Here is a 22,107-nt window from a genome sequence, read left to right on the forward strand (position 1 = left end):
TTAGAACCTCAGAAAACTGCTGATAGCTGGTGGTCGTTCCAACCCATGGAGTTTCTATGAACAGCGACACTATTCGCGGGAAAAAGCATTGTGTAGGTTTCGTTTTTAGGCGCGCTTTGGTAACCCGTGCGGACACAATGTCTGTGGACAATTTTGGAAGCTCGTCGGGGAATGGTGGCTCTGGAGACAACAAGGAAGTCTTCTTGGATGAATTGGGAGTGTTTGGGGTGGAGGAAATCACTCCCAGTTGCCTATCGAAGCGTGAGAATGCTCAGTCCTTTCCTTCGCGTTCTTTTGCGAACCTTCCAAGATGCGGAAACTTGGTTTCTTGATTCTGTGACGCGCTTTTTTCATGCAGTGAGCGAGTTATGTCTCGTTTACGAGTCGGCACCCGAGATGATCGCATCATCATGGATTGCTTTCAGCATTAAGAAGGGCATCCACGTCGGCGATATGACCGTGGCACTGCTAGATCAAATGGAACAGGAGGTAAGCACCGAATTTGAGATCGCCTTTGCTAATCGCGTTGCTCATTTACGCATTTTATCGCACGTTGTACCTCATGCTAGGTTTTAGCCAAGGACAACTCAAAATATTCTGCTAAGACGCCGGTTTCGAGAAAAACTGTGCCGAGGATATTCACTGCCAACTCAAACAGGTACGTATGTGTAGATAAACATTCAAGCCGTCCAGTGACGTTTACAGCAAAGACACTGCTTTTCACTGATCAACATGGAGCGACTACATAAGTTGAAATCAACACTCTTTTCTATTAAATTTTGGGCGTGAAGCTACGTTTGCAGCCACAACTTAATTTAACAATTCATTAACTACAAGTAAGCGTTCGCACATATTTCTTCTATACGCATTGGCACTAGAGCAAGAGCAGCACTAATGCCTTATGAAATTATGTAGCATACAGTCCAGGCAAGTTTAGCTGCCATTTCATGGCTAGATGCATTGCTAACATGCAGCTAAACTATTCACCCCTAAAAAGCTTAGATTTGTGACACATTCTGTTGTCTTTGACTATTTGCATTAGTAATTGTGCCCGAATTACGGGAAGCATGACGTAATGTTGCAACTGTATTCTCATGTTGTGGTTCAGCATGTAGTGTTTCACTGCTGCACATTTAGTCACATCAGCTGTGTTATCAAGCATGCTTGAGGATTATTTGCTTAGATTTTGGTGCACGTTAAGGAACCCCAGGTGGTCGATATTTCCAGAGTCCTTCACTGCGACGTCTCATATAGTCATATCGTGGTTTTGGGATGTTAAACTTTATCAATTAATATTGTGTTATTGAGCAAGAATAATTAGCCTTTGCTGCGAATTTGGCTCCAGTTAAAGTACCTGAATATGGTCACTATTGCACCATACACCTTCACCACAGGATATTGCACAGGCTTTAAATTTTAACCTTTGTCATTCACATTACTTCTTGTTTGTTTATCTCACAGCAGGGAAGTGGATTGCAATCATAAATGCCTTATTACATTTCGATCGTTTTCTTTTTCAGTAATAATTATGATACCGGTGATCAAATACTGGAAAGCTATGGTGCCAGCAAAGAGGTACGGAGGACTACTCTTTCTTTATTATTAGAGCATGTTGTTTCCCCAAATGATTATGTGGACAATTTCAATAGAATTGAACCCTTATCAATTTCTATAATTCTTTATTCTAGAGCTTGAAGAAGCACCAAAGAACTCCTGAAGTGCCTGTTAGTAAGCGCTTCGCGTCGTCCAGTGGGAGCCCCTCCGTTGTCTTCTCACCTGCATCTTTCTCTCCAAAATGGTGAAGCACTGACTGAGATCTTACAGATATCAAAAGGCCGCCTTGTAAGGCTAAAAGAGCCAATAGACGAAAATGTGTCAGCTTTGACAGGAAACGGTGTTATTATAACGCTAAAAAATGACTCTTACTATAAAGAAAGGCTCAGTAAGCAGGAAAATATACCAAAGTCAAAGACACATCGCAATGACACCATGAAGCTCCCTCACCAGTTCAGCTCAACGCTACAACCTTTTATAATGTCTTCTCTGTCCCTCTGAACTTCTTTATCAACAAAGGATGACTGCAGTGTTTTCTATAGAAGCCAAAGAGTGAACATATCAGATGGTACTAAGAACATACACTGAGCCACTGTTTAAAATAAGGAACTTTCATGTTCGTTTTGTCTTTTGATAATCACCCTGTTGGTGTAAAATTGGAGCCAAACATTATTTTGAAGGATTATTGGAACTAGATTATTGCTGGTGCCAACACTGACTTAAATGCAAGAGTGGTGATATTCGGTGTTTAAGGCCCTAAGCAAAAGCTTTATATGAGTTTTACATATGCAGTGCAGCACATACATGCTGCCCAAGAATGTAAACAACACAGTGGTTTTTAGCTGGAGATTTTATTTTATATATAGCAAAATATGAGAGAAAAAAAGCTGCGGTTAAGCAATAGAGGGAAGTAAGACAAAATAATACTGTATTTGTACATTTGCACTTATTGTTCTGTTATTGTGTATGTAATTGATGTTCTAGATATTTACAAAAGTTTGATCTTCGGCTCATTTTGAGCACAACGTACTCCACCTTTACTGAAAATAGGATAGCTAGACCAGAGAAGCGATTTTATTGGGAATGAAGAAAAGGTCATTTACGAAGCATACAGCCCAGATTTTTCTTCATTTTTTTTTTCATATAATTGCAACCTTAGCATTTGTGAATGCTTCACTCAGCTAATGTATCTCTCTCTGTTTCAGTATAAACCAGTCTGTAAAGTACTCATCACGTTCTACGTCGGGTGGTGTAGTTGCACACCTAAATAACCACGAAAAACCCGTGTGGGCATGTAGCAATGACCTCGATGTGCAAGTCTGTCTAGCCTACGCTGGCTCTGTTTGCAAGCCTGATGTCATGTACATGTTCGAAAAGATGAAGGACAAAGCTGGGTGCCTATGGGACTCTGCCAGTGACCTGGCAGAGTACTACCAGAAGGAAGAGATGGATGAGAAAGAAGCCTTTGAAAACATTTCTGAACTCATTCTGGTGAGCTGCACTCTATTCTATTTGCTCTATTCTATACTATTCTATTTTGTCTGCTCTATTTCTATTATTCTATTTGGTTTTGTAGGTTTGATAGTTGAAGCATGCTATTGCAAAGATGTGTCCACGCTACCAAAATAAACACAAGTAAAAGTCGGCATACCGCGTCAGCACTAGAAACAAGCAACTAAATGTAGATGAGATTACATTTAGTTGCTTGTTTCTAGTGCTTCTAGTGACCTAAGCAGTGGCAGCGGCCGCAGTAGTGAAATCTAGATGGGCACCTAATGCATGGCAACCATATGAACAAAGTGGATTACGCAAACAATATACTTTGCCACTTAATTAAGAGGGATTGTGAGAACTATACATGGCAGCACCTGGTATAAATTGCCTAGATTCATACAAGGGCTGCACGTCTTCAGACCACACGCACAAAAAAAGTGTGGCTTTACTCAAACATATATATTTTGTTCTTTCTTCTTTTCCTTGTGAGCAGGTCTTTTCCACTCCTCTTAGGTAAAAGAATGTTTCACCTTCAGGTAGGGATGCTGCATGCTGGGAACATGTGTGGGAAACTTCAATTAACCAATATTACTTGCCTAGGCCTTTTACGCTTGACGAGTTTTTCATTGCAGCAGTGCATATCTTTCATTTTTTGACTCTGCAGGAGGACAGTTTTGTCACAGGAAGAGTACTGTGCGATAGCTGTGGAAAGATGAATGCAAGTTCGCTGATCCTCGAAGGTAGTGAGACCAGCAACGGTCAGTCCGTCAAGCTGGACGTTTCCAAGTTGAAGCAGTACTCGCTATTTCCTGGTCAGGTAGTTCAACGTTCTCTTGCGTTCTCTTGAATAGTTGTCAGTATAGTTGTCAGTAGTTGTTTGTGTGCCCGTTTGTTAGAAAGCGAGGTTAGGGGCATCTATTTTTACCGCTCTTGTGGACGGTTCAGCAATGGATGGCTGTAGCTCTAGGTGTGTAGACCATTTTAAGCCATAATAAACTTTTGCAAACCTAACATAAGAGAATGTGCCCTGCAGGTTTTCTTGCCGGAATTACCTTGCTTCAGTAAGGTTTTTATGGCTCCTTGAAAATCCTTGATACTTACAATTTTTCATACTCTAAAGTATTATTGCTCTTAGGTCCTTTAGATGTATTGACATCAGTATAACAAAGCCCCCCCCCCCCTCCCCAATATTAAGTGTAGACTGGGGGCAGGGGTGTACACGCATTCATAAACACACAATCGAAATCCTGAAATCTTGGCTGCATCTATGCCTTTTGAATGCAGACACAGTCTTTAAGTTGCCTAGAAAAACTGTTGCATGAGTGGTTAAGGGTGATGAAAACAATTGGCATTATGATAGAGTGCTGAATTAATAAGCTTTGACAAAGCTTTGCATCTCTAGAATCCATCTCTAGAATCCCTTTCAATGTTGACGTAGAATTGCCTGTGAGAAATGGTGATTCTCTATGATCATTACTACAGACAAGGTACAGCAGTACAGTCTGTGGATAGCATTTACATAAACACAGAAGTTCAAAGCAGTCCTATCCAGGATGAAGTCAGTCACACTAGTAGCAATAGTCACCTGCTGCTTCACTTTCTTGGATGCAATGTTTGCTGCTGAGCATGATGATGTGGTTTCAACGTTTGGCCACTGCTGTCATGTGCTAATGGAGGTGGAATCCAAAGAAGATGTACTTTGATTTGGGGGCGCGATCGAGCGAGGCACTAGCTGTATTCATTCTGAATCTCTCAGCGACTGTTATCTTTTGGTGCAGAACAATAGATGGCACTCTTTTTTTTACGCACTGTCCCTTCAACTTTTTTTCTACCTAGATTTTCAGTGTTTGTTTAACAATAGTGTTTGTCTTCACTTCAATGTGCGCCTTTTTTTATTGTGCCATGTTTTATTTCTGAAGAAAAACCAGCTAATCACTGCTTTCTCATAATGAAACACTAAGCATGCAAGTACAGACATTGGTGAAACAGTTCAAAGAATCGAAATGGAGGTAATAAAGGGCAGGACTAGTTCGGAGACTCCTTTAATATCTTTCTAGATTTCATGATCACTTGCAAAACGTGAAATGGTGCGTAGCATTTATTTTCGTCATACTGCTGCAGGTTATTGTTGGCAAGGGAACCAATCCAACTCAGAAAACCCTCATTCTAAAGGAGTTGTTTGATGTAAGTATTTGCCTCCATAACCATATATACAGTGCATATGTCACTTCTCCGATAAGAATTTGAGATCTAGCATGTTTGACAGCCAGCCGTGTTTTTGCGTGACTAATATGATGATTGCCAAGCCTTCCCTTTTTTTTTTGTCTTTTTCAGGTCAAAATGTTGCCACTTTCCAACCAGTCACCAACTCTGAAAGGTAAGCTACTAGCTTCCCATGCCTTGTAGCTGTCATGATTTCTTTTGTGGGATTACTACTGTGGTTTTACTAAACCATTTAGAACACTTAAGATTGGATGTTTGCCCCCTGTTTTCTCTGCTAGAATGATTGTTTTAAGACTGAAGTAGCACATTAAAGTAATGATGTTGTCTTTGAATTGAGGCTTTATTTATTTATAGTGTTTCATAAAAGCATTTTTATGTGCCTGTTTCATTTTCTTTGATTAATACAGAGAATGAAATTTCTGGAAACACGCTCTTGTCACCAGTTCTTAAAAGGAAAATAGGTGGCCTTACTTATGGTCAAGATTATCATGTACACTGGCATAGACTGAGTGACTAAGACATGTTCGTGAATCTGTAAAGAGGTGCCCTCTCTGAAAAAAATTCTTTTGGAAAATTGATATTGGAAACACAAAAGCAGGAGACTACACTATATTTGTGGACATGCAGCTAAATGGTGTAGAAAATTTAAAGTGACCTTGCAACACTTTTCAAGGTCACCATCGAATGGCTTCATTAACAGAATTTATGGCCTCACGTATTGGCTGCCACAAAACTTTTTAGAATCCGCCAAGTATGAGCGAAGTCAAGAAGATTTGTTTGCTTTCTCTCTTCTCTCATCCTGACAAGCATGCTGGAAGCTAAGCGGGAGCGGGGAGGGGTGTCTAGGGGGAAAGAAGTCATGCAACATGTGCATCATGACATGGAGCGCTTTTTTTTTTCTTGAAATACGCAATAAATGTAATTGCACGTGGGCAAACAGTGGTCTCCCACAATGGCCACAGTAGCTATGCAGCGGACCATGCTCAAACCAGCCAATGACCGTGGATTTGGGCAGCTGGTGCGGTCATTTAGGTACGTGGCATCGTTTGTATGAAGAAGAACGAACCATTTCCAGCCGACTCGGAAAATTAGTAATTGTAAATTCTAGGCTAAATGCTGTGCTGTAACGATTGGCTCACATGTTACAACCCTCGACTGCCGATCAACAGTGCTTTCTGACTATGCTGAAAAAGTGTGGCAGGGCCCGTTTAACTGTACTGGTTAATTGTTTTACTTTAAGAAGAATGATGTCCGTGATCGATGCAACGTGATTTCAGGACCTCTGCATTTGGTGATTGCCGCCGGACCATACACGACGTCTGACACCCTCAGCTTTGAGCCGTTGGCCGACTTCACATCCTACATCATCAAGCATCAGCCTCACGTTTGCATTATGGTGCGCAGCTGAATGTTGATGGCCTCCTTGCTTTTTCAAGAATACCGATTCTACTTACATATGCCTAGATCCTGTTAAAGAAACATAACAGGGTTAAGAATACTTCATGCTTTCATCTAATCAATATATCTATGAATCAAAGCCAGAAACGTTGAAGGGAGTGAGGAGTTGTAATCATATGTACCACGTGTTGTTTAGATGCACAGACAGTGTATATAGTACAAACATACTTAAAATAAAGGCCAATGGCATTACCTTGGAGCATTTGCAATTGCGTAATCTTGGTCCTATCATCTGCGTTGTGCAGGCATTAAGCTGCTACCATGTAATAATAAATTTAGTAATCAAGACCAAGAGAACCAGAATATATGTTTCACTTTTTCTCTGTGCTTGGTTTTAATTACAAGCTATAAAACCATAAGCGTGACCTATTTTGTAGTTAGAATATAGAAAGTATTTCAATTTATTTGAATCCCTCTCTGGCATGCAATCCCCAAACCCACTATTACTTTGAATAGCTGACATTAAGTCAGCTAGTGCACTCACACTCAATACAACAGCTACAAGCTTATGACAGCACAGTGGCAAAGATCTCACTGCCTCAGCTAAGTTTAGTGCTTATCGGCTGATGTTGCATGCATTGGGCATTGGGATTTATAAAGTTGCACCATACCTAAAAACAGCCACTGCACTCTTTAATATTGCAGTTAGCAGTAGTACCTAGTAGGGTAGTATTTTACTTCAAATCTAGTGGTAGTACTTTAAATAGTGGGAAAAGTGCCAGGTGTTTCTCTAAAAAAACTTGTCCTGTGGAGATAACTTGGAAGCAGCATGTTTTGTGCTCATCACTGCTTGTTCAGTAAAAATGTCTGTCTAATAAAACAGCTTACGTTTGTTTATTTTCAATATAGGCGTATAAGAATAGAGTGCACACAAAAGAATAATGCGAAAGAACGTCCTGTTGTAAAGCGAGGATGCAATGTGTTTGTAATGTTCTCGTTAAAATTGGTCGTTTTTACAGCTGGCAGTTCTGAGATGAAGTTAATGTCCAGTTTTTGCTATAAGACGACTATAATCTTTTTAATTTTCAGATGGGACCATTTGTGGACAGCCGCCACGAGTTGATTCAGGTTTGTACATATAAGTAGCGAGCTTTAATACTGCGTACAGAGTGTAGTGTTCTTATGGCATTGTGTACACAAGGTTGTCACATTTTGAATAGAGGGCCCATGCAGAACTTCTGCTAAGTGCTGCATCTTCACGTATGCCATCCCAGACTCCATATCTCAGCACTAAATCTGGTAATGACTCTACTACCTTGCAACATAGTGCTGTGCCCTTTAGTTCTGAAAACCTACATGCCTAGCTAAGTTTCTTGAAAAGCAAAATTAAAATTATATGTTCACCAAAAGATTGAGTGAGCAACGTTTTCCTCATTGCATGCTATGTTCTCACCTTATTTTTTTTTTTTGCTACCATTTTGAGCTAAAAAGGTTGGATTAATAGACGAGTCTGCCAGTTGAGTGCATGCTAAATAATGTGCTGTGACTCAAATATTTTGTAGTTAACACAGCTATATGTTTCGATGATGCCCCCCCCCCCCCTTCCTTCATATGTGTGTTGACAATAATTACGCATGTTTTTTGTCATTATGAAGTCATACAACAGTTCTCATGGCAAGATGTCTTGTTTATTTTCAGAAAGGAAACTTGCCCGATACGTATGAAACAATATTCCAAAACCAAATTGATGCACTGGCTAATGCATTACAAAAGTAAGTTGTTTCACTTAACAAAAACACAGACCAGCCTTGTCACTGGGCCACAAGACACTGCTTTGAGCTGGCCATTGCAGCTCCTTTCAAAACTCTGTGTGCTTCTGTAAAAACCTCGTACTTTATAGACAAGGAATAGAGCTAAAGGTTTCAGCTTTCAGAATTGTATGTTTTCCCAATTCAAAATTAATGCTCTGGTGCTTACTCAATGTTGACCATAATGTATCTGCTTTGTTCTACAGGAATGGCCTTTTTTTCCTTTCAATGTTTTATGGAGTATTTTTGCAGGACTTTATGCACCTCTTGATTAGTTAATGTAGTGTCCCACTACCAAAAATGCTAAAGCGGTATAGACTTTTCACCGGTTCTTATGGGTCCAGGTGTAGTTATTATAATGCAACACTAACAAAAATGGAGTAAAGAACTCTCAGAACAAGTGCCTAGTTGCAACTAAAGTTGTATCAAACAAAACAAACACCTAAATGGAACATACCAGGCCCAGTTGCACAGTCGGCAGTGTTGAGTTGAGGCAACCTAAACAAACCATCAAAACTGTTACCAATGTCACTTAGGCAATTTTTATTGCGACCTGGGGCAATCTCGATTAGGCTCGATCTGGATCAGGTGCTGTTATTATGCAGTCACTTTTAATTGCAATCAGGCCTGATCAGGGTTAAGATTATCGGGATCTGCACATTGAGATCAATGTCCTAGCAACTAATTGAATTTGACCTTGTCTGTACCTAACCTGATCTGGATTAGTTTGAACAGTGTTGCAGCGATAGTTGTTAACTACGATCAAGAAATCTGAACTGGATCGACCCCATGATCAAAAGTGCCCATGTGATATAGGTATCGAAAACTACAAAAAATACACTCAAGAGTGTAATAGTATAGTACATGTCGAGATTATGCTTCCTTAGTTTCCCAAAATGGTTGGAAATGACTTAAACATCTGAAATGTAAAATTGTTCCAGATTTTATGTGAACATATGTACAACATCTAAAAACCAACTGCACTTGTCAATGTCTTACTGGCATTTTAAGTATAGTTCGGTGACATCATCTAGATGTTACTGTCTCGTGGTACTGCCATACCAATCAGGCTTCCATATATGTATTGTTGCTTTTTATTGCATGTTGTGATGATATAAAGAAGTATAGAAAAAATAAGCTGTGAGGGTGATTAGTTTGGTACAGTCTGCTCATTATTCAAACGTAGAAAAAATAAGATGCAGGTGATTGATTTGGTACAGTGTTAGCTGATCATTCGTGCTTGTGATCACGTGATGCCATGTTTGCCAGACAAGCACTGCGGTGCTGTTCATGGTTACCATGTTTTCTTTTCTTTAATTTACAGGACGAGAACACAAGTGGTGTTGGTGCCGTCTAATCAGGACGTACACCACGACTACGTCTTCCCAACACCACCATTCAGACTTGGAAAGAAATATGAGGTGCGTGCATTCCTCCAAGCATGTTGAAAGCTGCTGCAGTTGAATCTCAATATAACATACACGGATACATATAAGCCATAGTTCTATGTAGCAAAGTAAGTCTTGCCTCGAGTCTTAGCTTGATTGGTAAAGCAGAGCACATGTCATGCGAAGGTTGTGTATTCAATTGCCACCAATGACCTGTTCTCTTTTCTTTCAATTTTCAGAAAACTGTCTTTCCCATAACGTTTGTGACTTCATTGCCTGTTAATCTGGTGTGTATTTATGATTATATAAAAAAATGGACCCTTTTTATTTTTTGAAAGAAAAAAATGGAGGGGCCCTCAATGGAATCTTCGATAGTATTGCTTGACAGCGTGCCTACTTGATATTCAGTGCCGGCATTGGGACTAGTCTTTCTAGCATAAATAGCCTTCAAGTGCAGATTTATAGTATAAAGTGGGTCATGCATTGGTATTTCTGAGATTATTCTACCAGAGTTCACCATAAAAATATATATTTGCTGTGCTACTATCACTGCTGCATAGTATTTGCTTGATTGCAGAAGATCACCTGTGCCCCTGACCCCTGCCTTCTTGACATCGGTGGATACATTGTTGGGGCTACCAGTGTAGATGTACTGATGCATTTGGGAAGGGAGGAGATATCCTTGTGAGTTCTAGCTTCTTTTTTTTTTTTTTTACTGCAAAACTGTTATGCTCGAAGTTTGTCTGTGTTGTAGAAAGAGAACTGTTATAGCTTGCCTTTGCCAAGTCACGCCAAATCAAGCTTAGGTGAGCCTAGTTAAGCTGAAGTAATAGTAGCCAAGCCTAATTTTCAGGTATAGTTGAGCATGGTAACTTATATTTAACTAAGCATAGTTAAGCTAATTAAGGCATTACTTAATTTGCCAAAATTAAGTAGAATTGAATTCTTCGTGTGCCTATTGAGGTCGAGCTTGGGAAATGTTACCAAGTCATGTCAAATTAAGACTAATTTAATTAGTGTTAACTAACTAGCTAATTGAAGCCAAGGTCGGGCTTTGAAATGCGAGTTACTCGTGACTAAGCCCAGATGCTTGCTAGTTTAATTAGGTGATTAGGCTCCTGGAATCATGTTAATTCTGTGCTCCTTCATAGCAGCTAATCGATACTGCTTGATAAGCTAGTGGCCAAAGCATGGTTTACTAGAGAGATCACATGAGCACTTCATGCAGTCGTTTGTAAATACACATATTAATTGGCCTAGCAACAGTTAGCAATACTTTGAGAAGCATAGTGAAAAGCATAGCCAAGCAAGGATCAGCTAGGCGCCCAGCCACTCTACTCTGACCCAGCTTTGCAGCTTAGTGGGAGCTGTGCCAAGTTTATATTTTTAGCTGAATGTTAGAACAGCCGAGATTTAATATTTGTTTACGAGGTAGTAGAGAAGAAATATTTGGGAGTGTGCAGACAATTTGCTACATCATGAATTATATATACCGCTGTGTCCCTCGGGCAACATTTGTTTCTTGGCACGATCTGGCAGCTGCAAGATGCGACAGACCCGTAGGCATAAACGCCCCCAAAAGGTTTTGACTTCCGTCATCACATGCGCTGTTCTGCCTGCTGATTTGCGTTGTCGCATATTGCGAGCTGGTGCATGATTTTTATTTTATATTCTTGATATCTGCCACTTGAGAAACCTTTGTCAGATGCCGCTACAACTTCAGTGTGGACTTCCCAAATGGTACTTTTGCTGTGAAAAGCAAAGGCATAAAAAGAGCTTTGCCACGCAAAGAGAATGGAGCTGGTGCAAACTTAGTTTGAGTGACTATATTTCCACCCTATTTACATGTTTACTGTGTCATTGCTGCTCTATTATTCTATTTGCATTCTGTATTCAGCAATGTCCAGTTGCCCAGCTCAGCTCTTGGTGTTGTTGCTCAAAAGAAAGTTTTGTACTGGCATCTGTTTCTACATGCTTGTGGGAAGCTGTGGGACTTGCCATAGTTGGTTGCACATATTTGCGGTAAAAAAAGATAGAAAAGTGCATATATTTTTTTACAGGCTTGGCTTTGTGGCAATGCGGATTGTAAAACTGCATTTGAAAGCAAAATATACATTATCTTGAGCTGCAATATGCTTTTTTTTATTATTTGGTGGTGCAGGCCACTGTAGGTTACTTCCATAGGTGAAGTATATGGTACAGGAAGGTTCGGCATTCATGCTTATATATTATGGTAGACTAATATGGCAAATTGCCTGGGTTCTGTCTCTATTCCAGCTCTCCAAAGCTGTCCGACAGACTGTCTCGTCTTGCAAAGCACATCCTGTCTCAGCAGAGGTAAGCACGTTGAAACGAGGCACGTTTAAGGAATCCACTAATTGAATACGCATGTGCTGTGTTTTACAGCTCTCTCACATGATGTTGATGATTAGCGTTAATGATTCTAACGGATACCAACTGTGGGGGCAGTTAGAATCTTAAGCGTGGTTGTTCGAGATCCTTACTTTTGCAGTTTTTAAAGCAGAATTGAAAATAGAAATTTGAGAAGCAGTTTTACCAGCAATGTAAATCTGTGAAGTGAATCTCTGGTATTATGCATTCTGATATTGCTCACAGGTTAAAAATTATGATTGCACTTTGAATCATATGCCAGAATATGATGTGACCTTTAAATTTCTATAATAGATGCAGCAGTATAAGTGGTCAAATTATAAAGAAATCTTGCCACTTTTATAGTACCTGCCAGTCTAATCCGACTGCAAAGTTGTATGCTATTGATATTTTAGAAAAGTTTAGAGGGGTACAATTTTTACACAACTTTACACTGTACTATATTACTATGTTATTTTCTTGTTTTATTCAATCACACAATGATTTCGTGTCTTGCAGCATATAATAAACATCAGGAGTAACTGAGAGCTCGTTGCTTTAGATGCTAAGAATGTGATGCCACATTTATAAATGTTGAGTGCAAATTTGAAAGCTTTGAATGTTTGGGTGCTACCTCATGGCTGCAGCTAAACGCAAGGGGTACGGCGGTCCTTGTGAAAAGAAACTTTTTTTTTTCTTTAATACAATGCACAAACCATGTAAAGAATAAATTTCATTTATAGTTCTTTTGCCAGCATCAAAACTGATTATTTGACCATTTTTTAGAGGTTTGCACATTGTCTCATGTCACAGGTCTGCTTTATCAGGCACTTCCATTTTTTATTCTCTAAGCCCGTTTTTTTTACGTGCTCGACTGTAATCCCTTCCTTATGTTGTTCTTCGCAAACTGGTACACGTCTTGATGATGTGACATAAGATACTTTCTTCGATTCACGGAGGCCCCGACTTTTCTTTTTGTGCAGTTTCTACCCGCTCTATCCGCCCTCCGAGGATGTAAACGTTGATCTCTCTCATCTCGACGATAGTGGTCGTCTGACCGTGACTCCGCACTTGTTAGTGTTGCCATCTGATCTCAGAGGGTTCGCCAAGGCAAGTATAAAAATACTGTTGACATTACTTTGCCATCATTTTGAAACCTGTGTAGACTCATTACTAATTTGCAGCACATAGAAGGCTGAGCTAGTTGGCAAGTGTACATTTAGAAAAAATAGGGCGTCTAAACACAGACACAAGAAAGGAGGTCAAGACACCACAAATAGCACTTGTGGTGTCTCGACATATTTTTTATGTCTGTGTTTGCACAGCCCTACTTTCATAATGAATTGCAGCACATATAGGGCAAATTTCGCTCATTTTTGGCTAGATAATTTTAGGCAGAGATAACTACTATATAAGCAATTGAGTCAAACTGTAGAATAAAATGTCCTGAAGTTATGAACGGCAAGATCCGGAGTGACGCCTAAGCTGCAAAAGATAACCCCTGGCAGCAGCACTGCCCTTTTCAAGTAGCGCGGTATATTACCAGCCCTTGATAGATCGAAAGACGAAGAGCTTCATGAGCAGCTTGCCTTAGCATTTCCCTGTTCACTTGCCCTACCAACCAAGTTGAGCACTGTGCATTAACAGCTTGCAGAACTTTCGTTTGACAGCGAGTGGGACCGTTTGCTCGATGGTTTTGAAAGCACTGAAGCAAACGTGGGTCTTTTGTTTCAAGTGAGTGTTACTGACGAACAGAGAACACTTAAAACCCAGAATCTTAGTAAAGTTGGACCCCTTTATGAGAGACATACACCAGGAAGCAATTCTCACCTTTTATACGAGGGGCCTCTTATAAGCAGGGTGCCACACACGCATTGTCTTATTCACTCCTTTTTTAGGGTAGGCGTCACACTGGTGTCTCTTGTACCCATTCATCTCTTACACGAGTGTGGCGCGTAAAGGGGTTCCACCGTAATAGTTTCAATCCTCGTTTTGTACTATGCCGCTATGCAGGACGTGGATGGTTGCATCTGCGTGAACCCAGAGCATCTGACAAAAGGCGTCGTCGGAGGATGTTTTGCCCGTGTTGTGGTGAACCCTATAGACCAAGAGATGTACACTGGAAGTATGGCCGCCAAGACAATAGTTGAAGTAATTCGGATATGAAAAAAAAGTGGGGGGAGGGACTGCCATTTCTTTTTTTTTATAAATATATATTTTCGTATGAAACCAGTAAGCATCCTTTGAACATTTGGTAGCTGGCTTACTCAAAGCTATCTTTCTCCACACAGACACACACTATTAAATTCAGAGGAGTTTTTTTTTTATGTCATTTGCATAGACTGCACAAACATGTCCATGCATGAGGAACAAGTGGATAAACTATTATTCATGCTAAAGCATTCAAAGAGTCCATTGCTTTAAGAAGCCTGGTGTTGGTACCCCATGGTGTTTGCCCTACAAAGTGTTCTCACCATGCATCAGTGGAATACTAGATTGTATTAAAATCATGAGATAAACTCAGTCCTGCTATGGTTAAATAGATAGCAAATATATCTAAAGGCGCTAAGTTCCTCGCGTTGATGCTTACGCAAGGATACTAGCTGCCTAGTCTTATCTCTAGCTTTTTTTTTAATTTTGAGAAAGACTAATAATGATCTTTTAGAGGTCTTGTCTTCTGGGCATAGAGATTTTTTATTGAGGAGATTGTTAACAGAAGCAAATGCCAAATGACATACTGCAAAGCTGCAATGTGTTGCATGTTGAGTTATATTGAGTGACCTAGCACAAGAACCTGTATCAAATGCTGAGTTGCTTCAAAGTGAGTAAAGGAAAGAAGTGGAAATTATAAGGGCTTATCTTTCTTTGTTACATTTACTGCTAATAAAATCCCCTATACCTTCCTTGGCAGTGGTGTCTATTAGTTCCCATTATTATTCAAAGCAAACAGCACTTTTTGTTTTATTACAAAGCCTTTCCTCTATCGATATGTTAGCACTTAATTGAAACTGTGCAATAACTTGCAAGTTAGGTGTTCTTTTGAAACTTTATTTCTATTGGTTGTTTAAAATAGTGTCAAAGTAAATATGTATCTATGGAAGTTGAAGGACCAAGAAACAGCTTGCAACTTACCTACAAGATATGGTGCATAAAAACATCACAGACACATGCTTGTAGTATTGTAGCACTTTTATATATCTGCAGTTCTTCACATGCTGAGATCGTTCTCTTATAGAGCAAAAATCACAGTGTGCATGTAAAAATGACCGCCAATCGGTATCACGATAAGTAAGCATTGGCTTGTCATTCTCCCGATGAGCTTGCAGGAAAAAAATAGGATCACTAAAGGAAACATTTAAAAAATGGCACACTTTTTGGCTAGCATCAGCGAGATTTGAAATGCAGTTCTATTGGCAGTCCAAGTGACGATTTTTTTTAACCAAGCAACATATCTTACTGCTACCTTCACCAGTCCAATCTCGACACCACCGTTTCGGTTATGGTGATGTCCAGGCTTTTTGCCTACCCTGTGGAATGTCAATTTTTGCACACACACAGCATACAAGGTGGCTCCTTCGCCTTGCATTCCGATTTACATTCACACAAGCGCCTGTATAAAACACACAGGCTGCACATTTGTTAGTTTTTGCAAACTACACACGTATACACACACTCGTTATGCAAGAGGCCTCTGCTAAAATATACAAACACATTTGCATACTTATTGCTAATAAGAACGCACAGAAAATAAGATATGCATTTCTCCATTTGGAATTATGTTTTGTTGCATCCATTAATTGGGACTCCATTATCGTGCATCGGAAAGAAAGTTCATGCATAAGACTGAAAATGGCAGTGTTGCGTTTGCAGTGCACTTAAGACGTACCCATAAATGAGATGTATGCTTGACAACTACTACACGAAAAAATAAAAGAAACCGTGATATCACCACATACTGGAGCCTAAAAACCGCAGTGTAAATGACAAAATTTCACTTTTTTCTCTTCTACAATACATACAATGTTGCCATACGTCTGATAAGAGATCTTTGATTCGCACAATGCAACATAAACTGTTTTTTTCAGTGCTTGTGATTCTAGGATGTTATGCACTCAGTCTTTCACAACAGTGGGTGCTGCAACTTGAAGGGCTGTGCTTGTATCTTCTACGCCTGCCTTAAAGAGGTATAACTACAGTTCGCTTCATCCAGTCAGCGACATTAATGCGCCCACAGCTTTCAGTGATAATATATCGAACACGCCTTGAACACGCCCAACGAGCATGGGGCTGCAGTGGCACTAAAGCACCCCTATGCAGGATAATCTTGGATGCAACCACAAGTTGTAAGCTGCTGTCTAGGGAGTAGTTCTGCTGTCTAGGGAGAAATGAAACCTTCGCAGTGGACAAGCTCAAACAGAGCTGTTCTGCAACCATGTCTCAAGGAAATTATATTCACTGCCAAAGTAGACACTGTTGCCCTTTGCCTCAGCTATTGTCTGCAAGCGATGTACTTTTTGGCACTCTCCTAGGTGCTGGAGACAAAGAAGCTCGTTAGGTCTGTTCACGTGAAAAGCCTCACTTTATTTCTTTTTTTGTTTCCTTCTATTCATTTTGCTTTATGGTGCATGCAGGCTTTAGTACATACTTTGAAGACACAGTCGCCACTAAGTGATCTACGTGCCACGCTTACTTGTTTTCTATGCTCAGACCTGGTGAGGAAATCTTTAAGGCAAAGAATAACTTTTGAGTGAAGTCTCATTTCTCTATTGAAATACTATGAGCTCGATGCTACTAAGTGATCTACGTGCCACGCTTACTTGTTTTCTATGCTCAGACCTGGTGAGGAAATCTTTAAGGCAAAGAATAACTTTTGAGTGAAGTCTCATTTCTCTATTGAAATACTATGAGCTCGATGCTACTAAAAATTCAACAGTTTCTGCAAACTTTTAAGAACTGCATAAAGGCAGGTGTGTTTTAGATTTGTTTTCTTCTTTTTATATTGCTTATGATAGATGCCTTCATTTTCTTACAAAAGATTTACAAACTGACAAAAGAAAGGTAATTTTCGCAACTTGATCACATGATATTGCAGGCTGTGCGTACTTACTCATTTGCGGCTACAACGAGCACAGAGCTTTTTGTATGACACGCAAATCTGGACCGTTCCATAGCAGAGCCTGCTTCCACGCAACAGTTATCCTGGAATGACACTAAGTGCATAACAGAGCCACTTATTCAATAAAACTGCATTGTGTTCACATTGCCACACAACACCAAAAGCTACAAATAAACTCACAGCTGCAACAGACTTCCATGCAAATCAACACAATAAGCAGCAGCACAAGCAAATAAAAGGCGAAGAAAAGGCGAGAAAAGAAGCACGAAAGACCGACACAGAAGATTGCTGGTAGCCAGGCGTATATTAGGTGAAGTGTAAAGATATACTGAACTCTGTTCGTAGCAGCATATTATCCACTTCACTGATCCTGCTACACAATATATATATATAATCGTAAAGACAGATAAAATAAAGAGCAAAAATTTGACACACACAATGGCAGTGTTTTGCTCACGAGCAGGCGATAAGAATGCGGCATGCAACCAAAGCATTCCAAGTCTAAAAAGCATTGCTTACATATAGAGAATGCAATAGTATATTTACCGTAAGTAATACACATGCACATTATCATTCTTCAGTATCAACGCCATTTGCCCTATCCACAGATTCAATTTTTCCAGAAAACTCTTCAGTGCATGCGTGCGTTTAATAAACCTTCAGGGTGAACTCTGGCAGTTTAGACATGTTCTTTGAGTGCATTATCGCAAAAATTTGTGCATTATCGCAAAAAAAACGCCGAGCTTGCCTTAATAGCTCTAGCAAAGCAACATTAGCGAGCTTTAGTGCTGCATATGGAATGTTGTTATGAAAACTACATGAGCAGTGCTAAAACTCTCTATTGTCGCTATTAGAATTGGTTCGTTTTTATGATGCACCTCAAATTTCGTGTTACATTTGCATGCAGACTGGAATACCCCCAAACATTAGTTAGCTAGTATACACGGCCATAGTCTTTTAGAATCATGCATTTCCAATGAGTTTCATTGTCGCATCAGCTCTGTCATGCAGCATGTCACCATTGTCGATGCATCTGCAGTGTGTTAAGAGATGTGCTTTGAGTGCACCACCAATAATACTGCCACATATGCTTACATTGCTAAGCCGACTGAAAACCTTGCCATTATAACACCATATAGAGAAGAGTATAACAATAGTAATTTACAAAATGTCAGGCCATCAGCATGGATCCTTGACCTACCCTGAAAAACTTCAGAAAAAAATGCAGAAGAGTTTTCAGAAAAATGGTTGCCATTTTTTTTTTCTAGAAACTAGAATAAGTTCTTTAAGTAGAAGAAAACACTAAAAAAAAACTTACCATGACGAGTTTTCAGGAGAATACAGGAAGTGAAGTCACACGCATACACTATTAAAATTCTTTAGTCCCAGTCTGCTTAAAGCTAAACGAACAGGTCTCTCTGTTCACTGTTAATCATTTTACGTCATAAGAACATTTCACAATTCCACAAGACAAAGGAACGAATATTATATCTGCTTACGGTTCCAACAACGATGACCACAAAATAGACGACAAAGCTGTCCATCAGTTTAGTGACTAAGACATACTGTTTTCAGGTAATATTAAAGAAAAGTAATATTACGATAACGCAAATAAACACATGTTCGGTGCCTACAATTGTGTCTGTAAATCACATAGGCACATTAACGGCTATTTGCAAGTCTGCATCGCTGACCAGTTTCTTCAGCTTCTCGCGATATGGGCTGATATAAGTAGAGAGCCACTCTTCGACCGTGCTTTGGTAGTAGATGTCAGAGAGCTCCTTCGTAATGTCTCGATACAAAGACTCGATGTTCACCAGAAGCCTGCAAATGCACACATTAAAAAAAGGTACTCGAAGCATTGGAAACTGCTCAACGCTATCACGACACATCATTATTTAAAAGATATCTTGAAGGGACATTAAAATGCCATGATAAATCAGTTGACAAATATTTCTTTGAGAACTCTATCATTTTTTGCAACCACAGTTTAACCATTAGAAGAAAAAAGTAAAAACCACAATTTCATTTTTGAATCCCTCGCCAACACTCCAGAACCTCAAGTTAACTTCCATTTTGCAGATTTCTGTTTTTTCCCACTTTCGTCACGCTAGATCAGGAAAATTCGCTCACGCTTGCACACTTGTCATGCTCAGTCTCTGAAACTTCCTGAACACAATTTCACTCATTTTTACCAATGAATAATTATGCAGGTCTTAGCAGACTCCGTCAAGATCTATAACGTCATGGCATGGCAAGTTGGTACAAAAGCTTCGTGCATTTTAATGAATGCTTTAGGGCTCGCCAAGAGTGTTACAATAGAGAAATTTGTGCTACATGTAATGGTATTGTGGAAGGGTTATTTACAAGTACAACTGCCTTAAACACTATTTTGGTGTTCGTTCATGCACACTCGGGATGTTGGTCGACGATGTTAAGCGCAAATCTTGGTAACGCATGATTGGATAAAAGTAATTTATGCGACTACATTCCATCACCTTTTGAATTATTCATTACATACAAATTTTTATTGCTATGGATCGTGCTTTCAACCCTGACTGCAGCAATATGTTGATCGACATGGTCTAGTACTGTTCATATTGGTCAGTTTTGCAGTGAGGGTTTTCGCTGACTGTTTAATTATTTACTTGGCAAAATATGGTAAGTCTATGTTGTTTATCCATCTTAGCTACTATGACCACAACAAGAGTTCAAAAGGAAATCTTGTTAAATAAGGCTTCCTGTCCTGAAAGCGTAAAGATAGAATGCTATGAACAGAATTCTGGATACCACGCTGCAGCAAACCAAGCACACAATTTTCACTTTCTCTGCAGAAGTACATACTTACCAACAAGGTTCTAAAAATACCTTTTTTTAAGCAGTATAAATTACATGAAGAAAGGAAGTGACTGGTACATTTCACCAACAAAGTTCTAAAAATACCTTTTCTTTTTAAGCAGTATAAATTACACGAAGAAAAGAAGCGATACTTTTTCTTTTCAAGTATAAATTACATGAAGAAAAGTAATTACTGGTACATTTCACCAACAATGTTCTAAAAATACCTTTTCTTTTTAAGCAGTATAAATTACATATTTCAAAACAGGGCCATACATACTTTCGAGCTGTGTTGACAAACTGGTCAACATGAAGTGGGTTCGTCCTGTTGTGAGCCACTAGAAACTCATGGAATCCACCTTGCACGCTAGATATAAAAGAACAATAAATAAATTAATAAAGAAGAAATATAAGCCACACTTCACATTTGGATTACTATGTTGACACAACATCATAGGTAAACAAGATATTGTGAGAGCAGCAAATCAGCGACCCTTGTATGTCATCTCGACGTATCATAATTATCATTTTTCCAACTTCCTCATCTGTATATATCATTATCATTGCAGAACAGTTCGAGTTCGACTCAAATAAAGCGGTTCCTCATAAGTGGAAAAGGTGCTGGGGGGCATTCGAAGGAGTAGAAGAACTTTGCATGCAATATAAAATAGTGCGGCAGTAAGAGTCTACGCGTTGGTGCCACACAAGTATGGATTAGCTACCAGATCTTAGCCAACTAAGAGCTGTCATGGTTAAAACACTTCCATAGCCAAAAGACGGTGTAGAGATGTCATGGCTGGGCAGAGGACAGCAAGAAATAACATCAGTGTCTGGGTGGTTGTCTCTGGTTCTATAGGCGACATCAAAATCGTATTCCTGCAAGCGAAGCACCAAGCTACCAAGGTGAGTAAATGAATTTTTTAGTGACAATAGCCAGCACAGTTCATTGTGGTAAGTAACAACTGTAAGGTAACGGCGGTGGAGATGGGGGCAAAATTTTCGTACTGCCAGCACAACACCTACGCACACCTGCTCGGTTATAGAGGAATTTTTCTCTGCGACAGTGAGAGCACAGCTGAAAATATCATTAGTAAGAAGTACCGCTCCAACACATTGTGCTGGAATTAGTCTGAAAAGATGATCCCGTGACAAGGCCAGACATGTGAACTATTATTGGTGTGCAAGTGCGGATGACTTGCCATGACAATGTGACATAAAACATATACGAGCCTGTTCAAACTGAATATCAGTGTTTTAAAAGCAGATCCTGTATCCCCTGCAGCTTTTGTAATCCTTACTTTTGTCATGTAATACTGCTGTAATTGCGCTATCGTCGTGGTGAGCTCATGCATGCTTGAGGCAAGATACAGGAGAATGGCTCCTGTTAATAGTGGAAATGAAATTCTGCACTGGTGGCCAAAGGCAACATTGTAAGCATAGTAATATACAGTAATACCTCATGAACTCAAACTCACATATCTCGAAAAATCGGCTAAGTTGTGAATTTTTCGCAGCACCGAATGTTTTACTATACGTTCCATGTATATTTTTCCCTTTATCTCAAAGTATTTTTGTGTCAGATTGCAGATAACTCGAAATCTTGACTGGGAGTGGAAAAAAATTCCGCCGCTTGACCATTTCACGGAATTCATGCGATGCTGCCACGCTTAAAGTCTGTCGATTTTTTCTTATTTAGCCGTGCCTGCCAGTACGTCGATGCTTTCCGCGAACTCCAAGTGCAGGAAGTCTCAGCCCAGCGACGTATCGACTTTGTCAAGCGACCCTGTGGCATGTCATGTGACACATGCGCTGAGCAAGGAGACCCTCCGCCGACACTTGGCATAGTTTGTCTCATTTGCTTTGTGCATCGCACAGGATTTTTCCCGAAATGTGATTTCCAATAATCTGCACAAACCAC

The 22,107-nt window shown here is 39.8% G+C and overlaps 2 protein-coding genes across 3 annotated transcripts in view; one reads left to right on the plus strand and one right to left on the minus strand.

Annotated features, from left to right (window-relative positions):
• Positions 1-60: 60 nt before the first annotated feature.
• On the plus strand, positions 61-14,471 carry PolA2 (DNA polymerase alpha subunit B). The gene is made up of 17 exons (XM_037421544.2): positions 61-261; positions 359-489; positions 570-658; positions 1,521-1,575; positions 1,689-1,798; positions 2,760-3,045; positions 3,713-3,865; positions 5,170-5,232; positions 5,383-5,425; positions 6,549-6,667; positions 7,759-7,797; positions 8,368-8,441; positions 9,802-9,898; positions 10,443-10,549; positions 12,143-12,202; positions 13,219-13,345; positions 14,249-14,471. The coding sequence occupies exons 1-17, from the start codon at positions 138-140 to the stop codon at positions 14,399-14,401; spliced, it is 1,830 nt and encodes a 609-aa protein (XP_037277441.2). The 5' UTR covers positions 61-137; the 3' UTR covers positions 14,402-14,471.
• Positions 14,472-15,406: 935 nt separating this feature from the next.
• The window catches only part of LOC119170400 (hexosaminidase D), a 28,967-nt gene continuing 22,266 nt past the window's right edge, over positions 15,407-22,107 (minus strand). For both annotated transcript variants that reach the window (XM_037421546.2, XM_037421545.2), the window contains 2 exons: positions 20,470-20,556; positions 15,407-19,175 (listed from right to left, as the gene is read on the minus strand). In XM_037421546.2, coding sequence (XP_037277443.2) covers positions 19,001-19,175; positions 20,470-20,556 — 262 coding nt within the window. In that variant the 3' untranslated portion in view covers positions 15,407-19,000. The remainder of the gene's footprint in view (positions 19,176-20,469; positions 20,557-22,107) is intronic.

This window comes from Rhipicephalus microplus, chromosome 2, assembly GCF_043290135.1.
Source record: "Rhipicephalus microplus isolate Deutch F79 chromosome 2, USDA_Rmic, whole genome shotgun sequence".
NCBI lineage: Eukaryota > Metazoa > Arthropoda > Arachnida > Ixodida > Ixodidae > Rhipicephalus > Rhipicephalus microplus.